At 33.2% G+C, this 14,713-nt stretch overlaps 1 protein-coding gene across 1 annotated transcript; it reads left to right on the top strand.

Moving 5' to 3' along the window:
* The first annotated feature begins 8,536 nt into the window (after positions 1–8,536).
* LOC129302596 (putative transcriptional regulator tpeD) lies at positions 8,537–10,804 on the top strand. Its single transcript, XM_054941516.1, has 3 exons — positions 8,537–10,122; positions 10,210–10,293; positions 10,408–10,804. The coding sequence occupies exons 1-3, from the start codon at positions 8,537–8,539 to the stop codon at positions 10,802–10,804; spliced, it is 2,067 nt and encodes a 688-aa protein (XP_054797491.1).
* Positions 10,805–14,713: the final 3,909 nt, after the last annotated feature.

Here is a 14,713-nt window from a genome sequence, read left to right as displayed (position 1 = left end):
TTACATGCGGACAAGACACACAAATTTCATTTTTTTTGTGTTTTTTTTTTGGGAAAAAATTAGACTACATATATCAATCTTCAGTTTGTATGCTGTAGCTACCTTTAAAACCCCTTCCCAATTAAAGAAAATCAAGAGGTGACATACACACATGCATGCGCACGCACAAAAACTGACCCTAATAAATGCAAATATGCAAACAAGTTTATATAATCAAAACTGACCCTAATAATTTGAACTTTTAGACCATGTCAACTTAAATATCCGAATTGTTGAATTTTTATCTTTTTAAGTCAATTTCAATATTTATCATAAAATTAATTTTTTTATCGAAAATCATAAAAAATTTAGAATACTTAATTTTTTTTAAAAATAGTGAATCTTAAAATATAAAAATCAGGATTAAAATACATTTTCAAGATTATTTTAAGATCTGTTATGGATTAAAAATGACATGAATATAACAATATGTATCTTTTTAATTTTTTAAGAAAGTATCTATAACAATATACTCAAATACAAAGTATATTAATATACTTATATATAATAAAATAAAAAGTAAATTACATTATCAACAAATCATGAATGTTATATGTTACTGTTCAAACCCTGAACAATTATATAATACATACAAGGGAATCATTTCGATATTCTTGAACACGATCCTAGAAACATTTAATTAAAACATTATTATTTCGCACTTTTTAAAAAAGAAAATTGTGGAAAACAAGTTCGTTCAGGGCAATGGCAGCTGAACTAGTATGCCTTAAAAGAAAGCATCCTATAATATAACCACTTCTTGATGGTGCTATCCAAATACCAACACGACTCTACAAAGAGAATCGTTTACCATTTCGTATAAAAACAAGAAAATAACTTCACACAAGAGAAAAATGTTCAATTTAGATGTATGATGGAGAATAGGGCGTACTGCAACTTTGAAGTGGGTTGGCACTTAATTTGCAGAGCAAACTAGTTGCAGAGAACAACACACAAGAGAAAAATGTTCAATTTAGATGTATGATGATGTATGATGGAGAATAGGGCGTACTGCAACTTTGAAGTCTTGGTAGAATCTCTGCCGTGTCAATCCATTTTCACGTTATCTTAAGAACTTTTTCAAGACTTGAATAGTTGCGCGCGCGCGCGCACATATATACATATTTTTTCTTTCTGGTTCTTTTCATGGCCAAAGCCCTACATGGCTCCATGAAAGTAGGTAGATTGATGGAGAACACAAAGACATAGAGAAGTCGTCTCTTACATGCATGGCCTCAGAATCAGGCCTTCAGTAGGTACCATTTTGAAATAGACCAGGCTATAACACTTTATAAATTTATAAGACCTTCTATCTTAAAATCTCATTGAATTGCTATAAATAGCAATAAGATACAGTATAATGATCATACAAGAGTACTAGCTATGGTCTCTCTCTTCCTGTGCTCTTACACTTGCTATAAACATGATGAGTTATAAAAAAGTAGATGAAAAAGGTTGCATGACTTAAGCATATAGAGATATTCATTTTTTTTTTTGGGTCAAAAATATTCAGCAGTCAGCAAAGGCAAGAAAGTGTGTCAACAAAAATTAAGAATAAAGCAGAAGAAATATCACATTTTATGTCATTATAAGAAAATAAATAATTATAATATATTGACAAATTTTTTTTGTACATGTGGATTTTGTTTATAATTTTAAGACAATCAGTGTTGAAGATATTTTTCGAGAACAAGGACATGTAAAATGCTCATAAAAAGATTAATGTCAAATCAAGTTTTTTGTAAAAGATTTTAATACTAAAACACGAGAAAATGGATTGTGAGTTTGGAAACCTTAATTGAAAAAAGATTCTAATTAATTTGACATTAATTTTTTTATGAAGTCCTTAATTAACATTTTCCCTATTTTTTTTCAAGAGAATGATAAATAAATCCCTCCCAAATAAGAAAGTGATAATTTAGTTCTGTGAAATTTGATAATACTTTTTAAGAGACTTAATTATCATTAAAGTTTTTGATAAAATGACAAAAATACTTTTTAATTTTTAAAAAGTGAAAAAAATGGTGAGGCAAAGTTGTAAATGCCTAAATCATACTTATATATATCTTTAGATTCACATATGCTCAAACCACTTTAGGACACTTGCACAATAACTCATTTTGTCACATTTTCACCTTGTCAAACAAGACTTAATGAATTTCGACTCATTCTCTCACCTCCCAAAACGTCACTTTTGAAAATAATTGATTATTATTATTTTTTTCACTTTTTAGATCATCATCTTCTTTGGCATTTTCTTTTAAAATTTTCATAGCATCTCTCTTCTCTCATTTTTAGCAACTTCTCTCTTCCATTTCTCAATATTTATCGGTCCAAATCAAGATCCAATTTCACCATTGTCTTTCTCACTCAGTATGCATCAAAACTTTGTCAATCTTGCTCCAGTTTGCTAAAGATTTTGCTATTTGAAATCTCACCCTACAGAGTGCCATGGAAGCATTCTTCAAGTTTTGAAGCTCAAATTCATGCATGGTTAGGCTTCTTCCTTCCTTGAAAATAGACACACATATGAGCTCCACTTAAATGAGAATTTTCTTCTCCTTTGACCACTCTAAGTCATGAATTAGGATTGAATTTGCTGAGATATTGATGCTATGTCTTTGAATTCATGAATGTATGGCTAATGTTGATATACTTGAGATGTTTGAGATTAATTCTGGATTAATTTGTTTGCTGGACAGATTTAATTGTTACATTCCTTTGTTGAATTTAATTGCTACTTGCCAATTTATATAGGTGAGAAACAATTGTGTTTGTTATATTTGTTGGCCAGTACTCACAATCTTAATTAAACACAGATTGTGTTATGGTTGGGGTAAAAGGTAGGGGCTATCTAAATTAATCAATCAAATAATTGGGTAATTTTTATATTATTGGGTTGGTTATTGTTATTAATTGGCCACTAGTGATAATAATTAACTTAGTATTCAACTTAGAGAATTCAAGTACCATTAACCTAATTAAATGGAGAGGAATTAAAATCAAAATTAGGAGCAAGGATTAGGTAGTTAAGTTATCTAAGGGAAGTTCATATCATTGATTTTATTTATATATTTTTACACACTCATTTTACTCATTCCAATTTAGTTCATTGAAATAAATAAAGAAATAATAATAATAATAGTTTTTATTAGTTTTATTTTATATAGTTTGAACAAGCCATTACTTATTGTTTTATTAGTGTTTTTAACCATTAAAATTTTATAATATTAACTCCTTAAGAGACAAGATATTGGTTGACCCAAAACTACAGTAGTGTTAACTTTGTTAATTTGAGCCTGCACAACTAAGGATTATCAAATTTTGGTGCTGTTTCTGGGGAGTTGGTTTCTTTAACTCTTGATTGGTTAATTGCAATGTCCTTAATTTGTTTTTTGCTAATTTTTTCTTTTCTTTTTCAAATTTTTTTGTTTGTTTGTTTTGTGAAATCTAAGTTGATTTGAGTGGTTTCTTTGGTTCTTTAGTAGTTGTTATTGTTGTTTATGACCAAGACATCTAAGGAACCATTGATTCCACTTGATAGAAACTTATAAATTAATTACTCTTAGAAAATTAAGAGAACTTAAAATAGAAAATAGTTGTAGTGATACTTTTGAATTTGTTGATTCATCTCTTGTTGTTGACAATATGGTTGATAATTTGGAAAATTTGAATGGAAATCATGAGGAAAATAATGGAAGTAATAATGGACATAATTTGCATGCCAACAATAATGAAGACAATAGGTCTATTATGGAGACAGCAACCTCAAATTTCAATTATGATGGATTTGGTGTTGTCTTTCCTAATAATGATACATTTGAATTAAAGCCATCTTTGCTTAACTCTTTGCTTAAATTTCATGGATTGGTAGCTGAAGATCCAAACAAACATCTTTAAGATGTTCAGATGATTTTGCATCTATGCAACTTAGTGGAGCGCACATTGATGATGCCATTTGGAGTGTTTTCACTTGACACTAGAAGGAGCAACTAAAAATTGGTTGAGGATTTTACCTCCTGACATTATGTGCACATCTTGGATAGATTTGAGAAGGGCATTCTTAGAGAAGTATTTTCCTACCTCGAAGATTGCATCTTTGAGGAAAGATATCTATAATGTACAATAGGGACTCCATGAGAATTTGCATGAATATTGGCAAAGGTTCTAGCACCCTTTAGTTAAGTGTCCACACCACCAAATCTTAATCGAAAATCTTATGGAGTATTTTTATGAAAGATTGTACTTTCACAATTGCACTTCAGTGGATGCTGGTGCAGGAGGGTCTCTTTTGGATTTGATTCCATTTAATGCTTGGAATCTCATAAAGAAAATGGCTACTAATGCTCAACAGTTTGGTACTTGAAGCAATTCAAGGAGTGTCAATGAAGTGTCTCACTCATGTTTTCATGACTCTCAAGAACTTGCTTCTTAAATTGACAACCTCACATCCACACAATCAATTTTAAGCAAGTAAATGGAAGGACTTCTAAGTATTCGAGTGCCACAAGTGAATCAAATATAGGTGCCTTCCCATATGAACTTACAACTTGCTGTACCATCTTGTTTCCATTGTGGTTCTCAACTCTATATATTTGATGTTTATGAGCATAAATTTGTATCTCAAGATGTGGCTGGGGTGTATCAAAATTGAGGCCCACCTCTATTTCAAGGAAATATAAATTATGATGGATATTCACATAATTATGGTGGAGGATGGAGAGATGCATGCTTCAAACATGAAATTTGCAGGGATTGCCAATGTTTCTCAACCTTACAATTCTCGATTTCAAGAGGAATCCTCTAGTTCAAGGCAAATAATTCACATTCAAGAGAGTAACCTTGATGCTAGGATGGACCAAATGTTGAAGATCCTCACATCTCATGAAGAATCATTCAACAAACAAATGCAAGCTGTTAGTTCTAATTTTGATGGGAAGATTTCACAATTAGCTAAGGGCATTGATCAATTCAAGCTGAGGCAATCTAATGTGAAAACATGTGTTTAACAAAGCACCAATTCTCAAGTTGAAAGACAAGTCCAAGCTATGGGAAGCTTCCTTCCCAATCTATGATGTCCCATGAGTTGTAATATGATCCAACTAAGAAGTGAAAAGGTGTTACAATTTTCAAATTCACCTCAAATTGAAAAAGGCGTAGAAGCTAGAAGATGTCCTAAAGAGGCATGTTCTTACCCCAGCATTGATGATGTAAATGAAGAGGTGAATGAGGAGATCATATGTGACCAACCTCTCACTCGAAAAGAAGGGAAAAAAGGTCAATTGCAATTTGAAAATTCACTTGAAAAGGAATTAAAATCAAAATTACGATAAAGGATTAGGTTGTTAAATCATCTAAGGAAAGTTCATATCATTGATTTTACTCACATATTTTTACATACTCATTTTACTCTACTTATTCTAATTTATTTCATTAAAATAAGCAAATGAAAAAAATAGTAATAGTTTTTATTGTTTTTAGTTTAGATAGTTTGAACAAACCATTACTTATTGTCTTGTTAGTGTTTTTAACTAATAAAATTTTAGAATATTAACTGCACGGTGCGAGTTAACTGGCTGAGCGACGCGAGTTGACGGAGCCACAGAGAAGGACCACTGGACGAACGGATGGTAACGAAGCCACAGGCCGGAGGGAAGGACAGCGGCAGTTTCAGGGTCACTGTGTGAGACCGTCAAAGACAGAGCGATGGGTGCGACGCAACTCAGGTGAGACCGCAGCGCGAGAGATTTGAGAATGAGACAGTCGACGAAGCAAGGCATCTGATTTTGAAAGAAAAAAATTTCCCAAAATGCTGTGTTTTGTGTCTCGTCCGTGTCCGCCCATTCTCGCCCATGTCCGCCCGTTCTAGCCCGTGTCTGAACGTATCAACAGAAAAATAAAAAAAGAGACGCGCCGCATCGGTATTACTCTGATACTGCATGCTTTGACATTATATATATGTATTCAAATTATTATGAGCACTGTATCTTGGTACAGATGATGCAGCAAGAAATAGTGATCAAATTAACATTGGACTGCAACAAATGCAGAAGCAAGGCCCTCACAATTGCAGCCGCAGCTAAAGGTACATGCATGCAAGCCATATTGTCAGAGAGCTTAATTTAGTTCAGTCACGCACGCATGTCCACAATATAATATTGTACCGATCAAGATTGAAAGTGTGATGGAGCGTGTGCGTGCAGGTGTGAATTCGGTGTCAATAGAAGGCAAAGACAGAGACCAAGTAGTGGTCATCAGAGATGGTGGGGTCGACCCGGTTTGCTTGGTGAGGCTTCTGAGGAAGAAGTTCCGGCACGCGAGCATATTGAGTGTGTAACAAGTGAAAGGAGAAAAAAAAGAAGGAAAGAATCAGAAGGAATATCATAATAATAATAATAATAATAATAATAATAATAATAATAATAATAAAGTGCCACTTAATTACTGTCCGGGCCTTCAATGTCCGACATACCCAACCTTGTCTTGTCAAGTAGTTTACGATCCTTATCCTACTAATTTTTGCTCCATTCTCTAGCTAGATTATATGAAATCTGAAATTAAGAGACGGTATTATTCATGATTATATGAGTTTTTGTAAGTGCTTTCATGCATGAATTAATATTAATAATTAGGGTGAGGTTAAATGATGATGATGATGATGATGGGGTTTTGTAATTTTCTTGTTGATTTGTTGCTTGTTTGTGTTCCCTTCTGCCATTTTGCCTAATGAATAAATCTGCTGGAATCAACTCGTGAAATGCAATTAATTTGGAATAGCCTAAATTTGGTTTTGTTGATGCTTTTGTTTGCAGTGTCCGGTAAGCCAAAGTCTTAAATTTGGATGTTGATTGGAACATTTAACGTTGATTACGTGCGGACAAGATACACAAATTTCAGTTTTTGTTTTTTGTTTTAGGGGAAAAATAGACTACATAGATCAGTCTTTAGTTTTTATATTGTAGCTAGCTTTAAAACCCCTCCCCAATTAAAGAAAATCATAAGGTGACACAGACACACATATATTCACATGCATACGCCCGCACAAAAACTGACCCCGATAAATCCAAATATATAAAAATGTTTATATAACCAAAACTGACCCTAATAATTTGAACTTTTAGGCTAGGTCATCTTAAATATCTGAATTGTTGAAGTTTTATTTTTTAAGTCAATTTCAATGTTTATCATAAAATTAAATTTTTTTTATCAAAAATTATAATTTTCATAATAACTGAAGGAGACTTAATTTTTTTTTTGAAAAATAGTGAATTTTAAAATATAAAAATCAGGATTAAAATACATTTTCAAGATTATTTTTAGATATCTTATGGATTAAAAATAATATGAATATAACAATATGCATCTTTTTAATTTTTTAAGAAAGTATCTATAACAATACACTCAAATATAAAGTATATTAATATATATATATATATATATATATGATAAAATAAAAAGTAAATTACATTATCAACAAATCATGAATGTCATATGTTACTGTTCAAACCCTGAACAATTATATAATACATACAAGGGAATCATTTCGATATTCTTGAATATGATCCTAGAAATATTTAATTAAAACAGCATTATTTCGCACTTTTTTTTTTCAAATATTGTGGAAAACAAGTTCGTTCAGGGCAATGGCAGTTGAACTAATATGCCTTGAAAGAAAGCATCCTATAATATAACCAGTTCTTGATGGTGCTATCCAAATACCAACACGACTCTACAAAGATAATCGTTTACCATTTCGTATAAAGACAAGAAAATAACTTCAACTATATCTGAAAAGTGGGTTAGCGTCAGATGCACCGACACACCAAAATGGCCGGCGCGTCCCTTTTCCCAGTTTCCGGCGGACGCGAGCAGATGTGGGTTGACACAGGCGGACGCGGGTCGGACACGGGCGGACGCGAAACTCTGCATTTTTCACTTCTTTTAACTCAGTCCCAGCTCCAAAAATCCGATGCCCTAACATTTTCAGCTCCAATCGACCCCCTTCTCGTGTTTTCTGCTCTGTAGCTTCACTGCCTGTGTTGGTCGTTCTCGTTCTTCATCTCTCACATTTATTCACGCTGCCTCGCCGTCTGCTCTACCTCAGTCTTCGTATTCGACTGTCTGCTCTGCCTCAGCGTCTTCGACCGTCTGCTCTGCCTCTGCCTCACCATCGTTCTTCAGCTTCAATCTTGGTAATTTGTTCAGTTCTTCATGTATGGTCGTTCTTCGATGCGCTGCCTCTCGTTCTTTATGTATCTATCAGATTTGGCTGCTGATTTTGAATTTCTTATTATTGCATTGTTGGATAATTTGCTCACTGCTGAACCGAGAGAGAGCCAGAGCAATTGATTAGTTTTCAAATTTAATACTGAATTACTGATTTAATTTTTTTTATTTAGATAGATTATTTTGTTGAATTAAACATTGATTTATTTTAAATTTTTATTAGCTCTCTTTTTGTTAAAATTGCAGGATATTGTTTAAAATTAAACCTACAATGGCTTCTAATTCTAGACCCGGTAGTAGTTTAGGAAGTGTGAATTCTCAATTTCAATCTAGTAATAAAAGACAGAAAGAGAGTACTCCTTTATGGGCTTATGTAACTTTGGTTCCTCAAGAAAATGAAGGGGATGGTGGAAATAGAAGTTGGAAGTGTAACTATTGTAATAACCAATATAATGGCTCTTATTCTAGAGTTAAATTTCATTTGTTGAGGATCTCTGGAAAGGGTTTTGCTATATGCCCGAAAGTTGATGATAGTTGTTTAGGTGAAATGCGAAAAGCTCAAGAGGAGGCTGAGAATAGAACAAAACCAAGACATGTGCCATTGCCAACTCCAACTGAGAGCTTGTCTCCTTTATGTCAAAGGGGTTCTACCCCTATTCAAAGTGAACACAATCAGGGAAAAAGGAGGGCAATAAATACAATAGAAAGAGCTTTCCAACAAGGAGCTAGAGATAATTTAACTGCTGAAATTGCTAGAATGTTCTATTCAGCTGGCTTGTCTTTCAATTTGGCACGTAACCCATATTTTATTAGTGCATTTCAATATGCTGCCAACAATGTAATTCCTGGTTTTAAACCTCCTGGTTATAATGCACTAAGGTCTACTTTGTTGCAAAAAGAAAGGGCCAATGTTGAAAAGCAACTTGAATCAATTAAAGGGACTTGGAATCATAAGGGGGTAAGTATAGTTACGGATGGTTGGACAGATGTACAAAGAAGGCCATTAATTAATTTTATGGCTGTAAGTGATGGAAGTCCTATGTTTTTGAAGGCAATTGATGCAACTAGTGAGTATAAAGATAGATTTTACATGGCTGACTTGATAAAGAAAGTGGTTGAAGAAGTGGGGCCTCATAAAGTTGTTCAAGTAATTACTGATAATGCACCTATTTGTAAATCTATTGGTAAGATGGTGGAAGATGAATATCCTCACATCTTTTGGACACCATGTGTGGTGCATACACTTAATCTTGCCTTGAAGAATATATGTGCAGCAAAAAATACAGAGGCAAATGAAATTGTTTATGGAGAATGCTGTTGGATCACTAAGGTGAGGGATGATGCAGTCTTTATCCGAACATTTATCATGAATCATTATATGAGATTGGCCATGTTTAATGAATTCGTGCCATTAAAATTGCTTGCAATAGCCGAAACAAGATTTGCATCAACAATTGTGATGTTGAAGAGATTCAAACTTATCAAAACTTCTCTTCGTACACTGGTTATTAGTGAAGAATGGAATGCTTATAGAGATGATGATGTTGGAAAGGCTGCTACTGTGAAGGACATAATTCTTAATGATCTTTGGTGGGAGAAGGTTGATTATATTCTCTCTTTCACTAAACCAATTTATGATATGTTGAGATTTGCTGACACAGATAGACCCACACTTCATTTGATTTATGAGATGTGGGATTCAATGATAGAGCAAATCAAGGAATCAATTTATAAGCATGAGAGAAAATCACTTTCTGAGTACTCTTCATTTTATGAAGTTGTTTATAACATCATCATTGATCGATGGACAAAGAGTGCCACTCTACTACATTGTCTTGCCCACTCACTGAATCCTAGGTGTGTTATTCTTATTTTTGATCATGAAATTCTTTTCTTTATCATTTTTACATCACAACTCCAATTAATGTTATTATATTATTGTAGGTATTATACAACACAATGGCTTGAAGGTGGACTAAATAGAGTCTCTCCACATAGAGATGCCGAAATATCAACTGAGAGGAAAAAGTGCATTAGAAGGATGTTTCCAGATGAAGAAGAGAGGAAATTGGTTATGAATGAATTTTTAAAATTTTCTAGATGTTCAGATGAGTTCTCTTTTGTTGATTCCATACAAGATAGATGGGTATTAGAGCCTAAGGCTTGGTGGAGCAATCATGGTGCTGATGCTCCTAAACTTCAAGGGACTGCATTGAAACTTCTCAATCAACCATGCTCATCATCTTGTTGTGAAAGAAATTGGAGCACTTACTCTTTTGTTCATTCACTAAGGAGAAATAAGATGCTTCCAAAAAGAGTAGAGAACTTAGTTTTTGTTCATTCAAATCTTCGTCTTCTTTCAAGAAAGAGTGAGAAGTATTCTACTGGAGAAAGTAAATTGTGGGATATTAGTGGAGATTGTTGGGAAATAGATGATGTTGAAAATCTTGAAGTTGCAAGTTTATCTCTAGATGAGCCAATTTTGGAGAGAGAACTTATAGGAGAAAGTGGTGGTGTCAATGAAGATGAGGAAGATTAGAATTACTTTAAGTTGATAATTATCTTTTGCCACTTGATAGTGTTTAAGTGCTTGATTATTTATTGTATTATATTTTGTTATGGCATTAGACATCTTGAAATTGTGTTTTTAGACATCCAAATATTTAATATTTAATTATTTATATAGCCGTACCTGTATCCTAAAATTTTGGAAAATAGCCGTGTCCGCATATCGTATCATATCGTACCCGATACTCGTACCCGTATCGGTGCTTCTTAGGACTTAGCACTTAATTTGCAGAACAAACTAGTTGCAGAGAACAACACTCGAGAGAAAAATGTTCAATTTAGGTGTATGATGATGTATGATGGAGGATAGGGCGTATTGCAACTTTGAAGTCTTAGTAGAATCTCTGCCGTGTCAATCCATTTTCACGTTATCTTAAGAACTTTTTCAAGACTTGAATAGTTGCGCGCGCGCGCGCGCATATATGCATATTTTTTCTTTCTGGTTCCTTTCATGGCCAAAGCCCTACATGGCTCCATGAAAGTAGGTAGATTGATGGAGAACACAAAGACATAGAGAAGTCGTCTCTTACATGCATGGCCTCAGAATCAGGCCTTCAGTAGGTACCATTTTGAAATAGACCAGGCTATTTTACACTTCATAATTTTAGAAGACCTTCTATCTTAAAATCTCATTGAATTGCTATAAATAGCATTAAGATACAGTATAATGATCATACAAGAGTACTAGCTATGGTCTCTCTCTTCCTGTGCTCTTACACTTGCTATAAACATTATGAGTTATAAAAAAGTAGATGAAAAAGGTTGCATGACTTGAGCATATAGAGATATTCATTTTTTTTTGGTAAAAAATATTCAGCAGTCAGCAAAGGCAAGAAGGTGTGTCAACAAAAATTAAGAATAGAGCAGAAGAAATATCACATTTTATGTCATTATAAGAAAAGAAATAATTATAATCTATTGACAAATGTTTTTTGTACATGTGGATTTTGTTTATAATTTTAAGACAATCAGTGTTGAAGATATTTTTCGAGAACAATGACATGTAAAATGCTCATAAAAAGATTAATGCCAAATCAAGTTTTTTTTAAAAGATTTTAATACTAAAACACGAGAAAACAGATTGTGAGTTTGGGAACCTTAATTGGAAAAAGATTCTACTTAATTTTTTATGAAGTCCTTAATTAACATTTTCCCTATTTTTTTTTCAAGAGAATTATAAATAAATCCCTCTTAAATAGGAAAGTGATAATTTGGTTCTGTGAAATGTGATAATACTTTTTAAGAGACCTAATTGTCATTAAAATTTTCGATAAAATGACAAAAAATACTTCTTAGTTTTAAAAAGTGAAAAAAAAGAGTTATTGCACGTGCATGTTTGCGAACACACACACACACTATATATATATATATATATATATAGGTACAAATCTGGGTCTATTTCTTTTTTATTCTAATTGTCTTGGTTTGGTTATGCACTCCTCTATTTTTATGCTAAGGCTTTAGCAATTAGCATCCTTGTTCTTGCACATTCAAAGGAAACACCGGCACCATGTACGTGGGTTCTTCGAGAAGGCAAGGAGCATGCATACTGAGGCCCACTGGTGAAATCCATATAAATCACAAAGCCACGCCACCATTCACAGATTGGAACATTAGGAAACTTGGGGATCAAAGTTTTCTGAGCCTGATAGAGTGTGCTGATTACCTCGGTTATAACAAGTAGTGAGGTGAAGGATAGGTGTGATGATCCTTTTCCTCTTGGTAAGTGCAGCAGCTTCAAGTTTTCAATACTAATGGATAAGAAACCCAACACCATGAATCATCAAAGAGATCACAGTAATCATTACCCTATGACTATGGGAAGCCACATTCCAATTTTGGGAGGAGGCTACTCAAACACTGGGATGGAGCTACTGGGGGAGCAATTTCTGATTATGTTCATGAAATCATCAGTGATTTGCAGAGATCTTCATGGCTGAATTGGGTGATTTTAAGAATATGAATACGATATCCTTAGCCTTGTCAAATGGTTTTGGAGCTGGAAATAACCAATCCTCTCTGTCTCAGATGATTGTTGCTAAAAATTTTATGGCTTCTAGTGGCCATTTTGCTGTATCTTATGTGGACCCCACGCCATTAGCTGCACTTGTGAAGCTTTTTGGTACGTAGTTTGATAAAAATTCATGTATCTTGAAATATTATCTATCAAGTGAGTGGGGAAAAAGTAGCGTTGGGATCCTCTATTCATTCTGTGTTGCTTATTAACATTTGTACGGCTTTAGATATGCTTATAGATATTGGTAATTGTTCTTTTTAAAAGATAACTTGTGAGAACAATGTATGCTTCGTATGCCAATGCTATTTATTTTATGTTAAAAATCATAAATATGTATTCCTTTTTTTAAATAAACATAAATATATGTATTCTAAATTTGAAGAAAAAAAGTAATTTTTAATATTTGTTAAGTAGTGGAAGGCATCAAAATCCCTACAAAACTTAAAAGGAAAATAATGAGAAACAAGAAGGGGAAGAAAGTGAAAGAAAGATAAGGGAAGCTGAAATTTTTGAAAATTCTTATTTAATAATCATCAAAAGTTTTGGATGATTATTTGTTACTAAAAGTTGAATACAGAACTTCAAAATAATAAAATAATAAAAATTAAACTTCAAATCTTAAATTTAATTTAGGATTAAAGGACAAAAATGTTTCAAGACTTTTTCTTAAAGGGTGTCTGATATTCTAAACTTTTATTTGAAGTAATTTTATTTTGAAATTTTAAAAAATGGAACAATTTTGCCTTGCTGTCTTGACCATGAGTTTGACTTTGATTACTAAGTTGATAGCCACTTGGCATTTTTTTAAAAAAATTTAAAAAGAAAGGAATCCAAGTGAAAAACTCATCTCAAGTTGATTGCTTGAATTGGACTAGAAGATAATTTTTATGATTGAGCCGGATTGGACTTGTAACATCCTAAAAAACTAATCAAAATTAAATTGAGTAAAAGAAAGTAATTAAGAAAATTAATGTGGTGTGTAATTAGAGGGTTCTAATATGTGTATTTGATTGTGATTTCAGTTCTAAATTTAGAACAACTACTAGCTTTCAAATCAGCAAGCAAAAACCCAAACAAAGAAGATATAGCTATAGAGAGCCATCCTAAAGGACACACTTTCTTAGAGCCTATCACTGCTAAAAAATTAGTAGCTTTATTACCTTGACGAGCCACCAAGGAGAACCTTATATCCTTGCATAATTCTTTGATAGATAGTATGTCCTGCAGAATCTGAGAACAATGCCAATCAAAATCAATACTCAGTCGACCTGTAAGCATGCGAAACAGAACCTCACAAACCATCTCAATCAAGATCTTCATGCCACTAAATCTACTTGCTTCTTTCAAGCCTTCTAAAACTGCAAAACATTGAGCCATAGGAGACGAGACAACTTCCACCTCCTTGCTATTACCACCTAAAAAAAGCCCATTCTCATCTTTGCAAATAAGACCGTGGCACAGAAACCGAATGAACAACAAGCAATTCTTATTCTCTGAAGTCTCCTCTTTCACAAGTCTCAAGGTCCTATTTATAGTCCTAGAATACGTGAAACTGAACCATACAAATTTAAAGGGGAGTTACAGAATTTAAGGGGCGGTTACAAAGAGTTTATGATGCTCATTATGTGTGCCTTCCGTTTTAGCTCGTTTCTTGCTCTTTCTGTTTCATTTTGCTCTTTTCGTTTCAGACCGATACTGGAACATTTCAAAGAATTATTAAAGGAACCATTAACATTTATTTTAACCTCACCAGATAAGGGTCTTTGCCAAGAAACGCTTCTATCAATATGATCTTCCACATCACCTTGTTTCTTTTGCTTCCCAATAATCTTTAAACTTAAGCACTCATTTAATAATCTCGTA

The sequence above is a fragment of the Prosopis cineraria genome, unplaced genomic scaffold (genome assembly GCF_029017545.1).
Source record: "Prosopis cineraria cultivar Desert tree isolate PC_DT_omini unplaced genomic scaffold, ASM2901754v1 PC2, whole genome shotgun sequence".
Taxonomy (NCBI): Eukaryota; Viridiplantae; Streptophyta; class Magnoliopsida; order Fabales; family Fabaceae; genus Prosopis; species Prosopis cineraria.
This window is presented reverse-complemented; position numbering and strand designations above follow the sequence as displayed.

Excerpts from the sequence above, each read along its gene's own strand:
- LOC129302596 (XM_054941516.1), top strand. The coding sequence starts at position 8,537 with ATGGCTTCTAATTCTAGACCCGGTAGTAGTTTAGGAAGTGTGAATTCT. Across the intron at positions 10,123-10,209 it reads GCCCACTCACTGAATCCTAG|GTATTATACAACACAATGGC; the intron begins GTGTGTTATTCT and ends ATATTATTGTAG. Across the intron at positions 10,294-10,407 it reads ATATCAACTGAGAGGAAAAA|ATGGGTATTAGAGCCTAAGG; the intron begins GTGCATTAGAAG and ends CATACAAGATAG.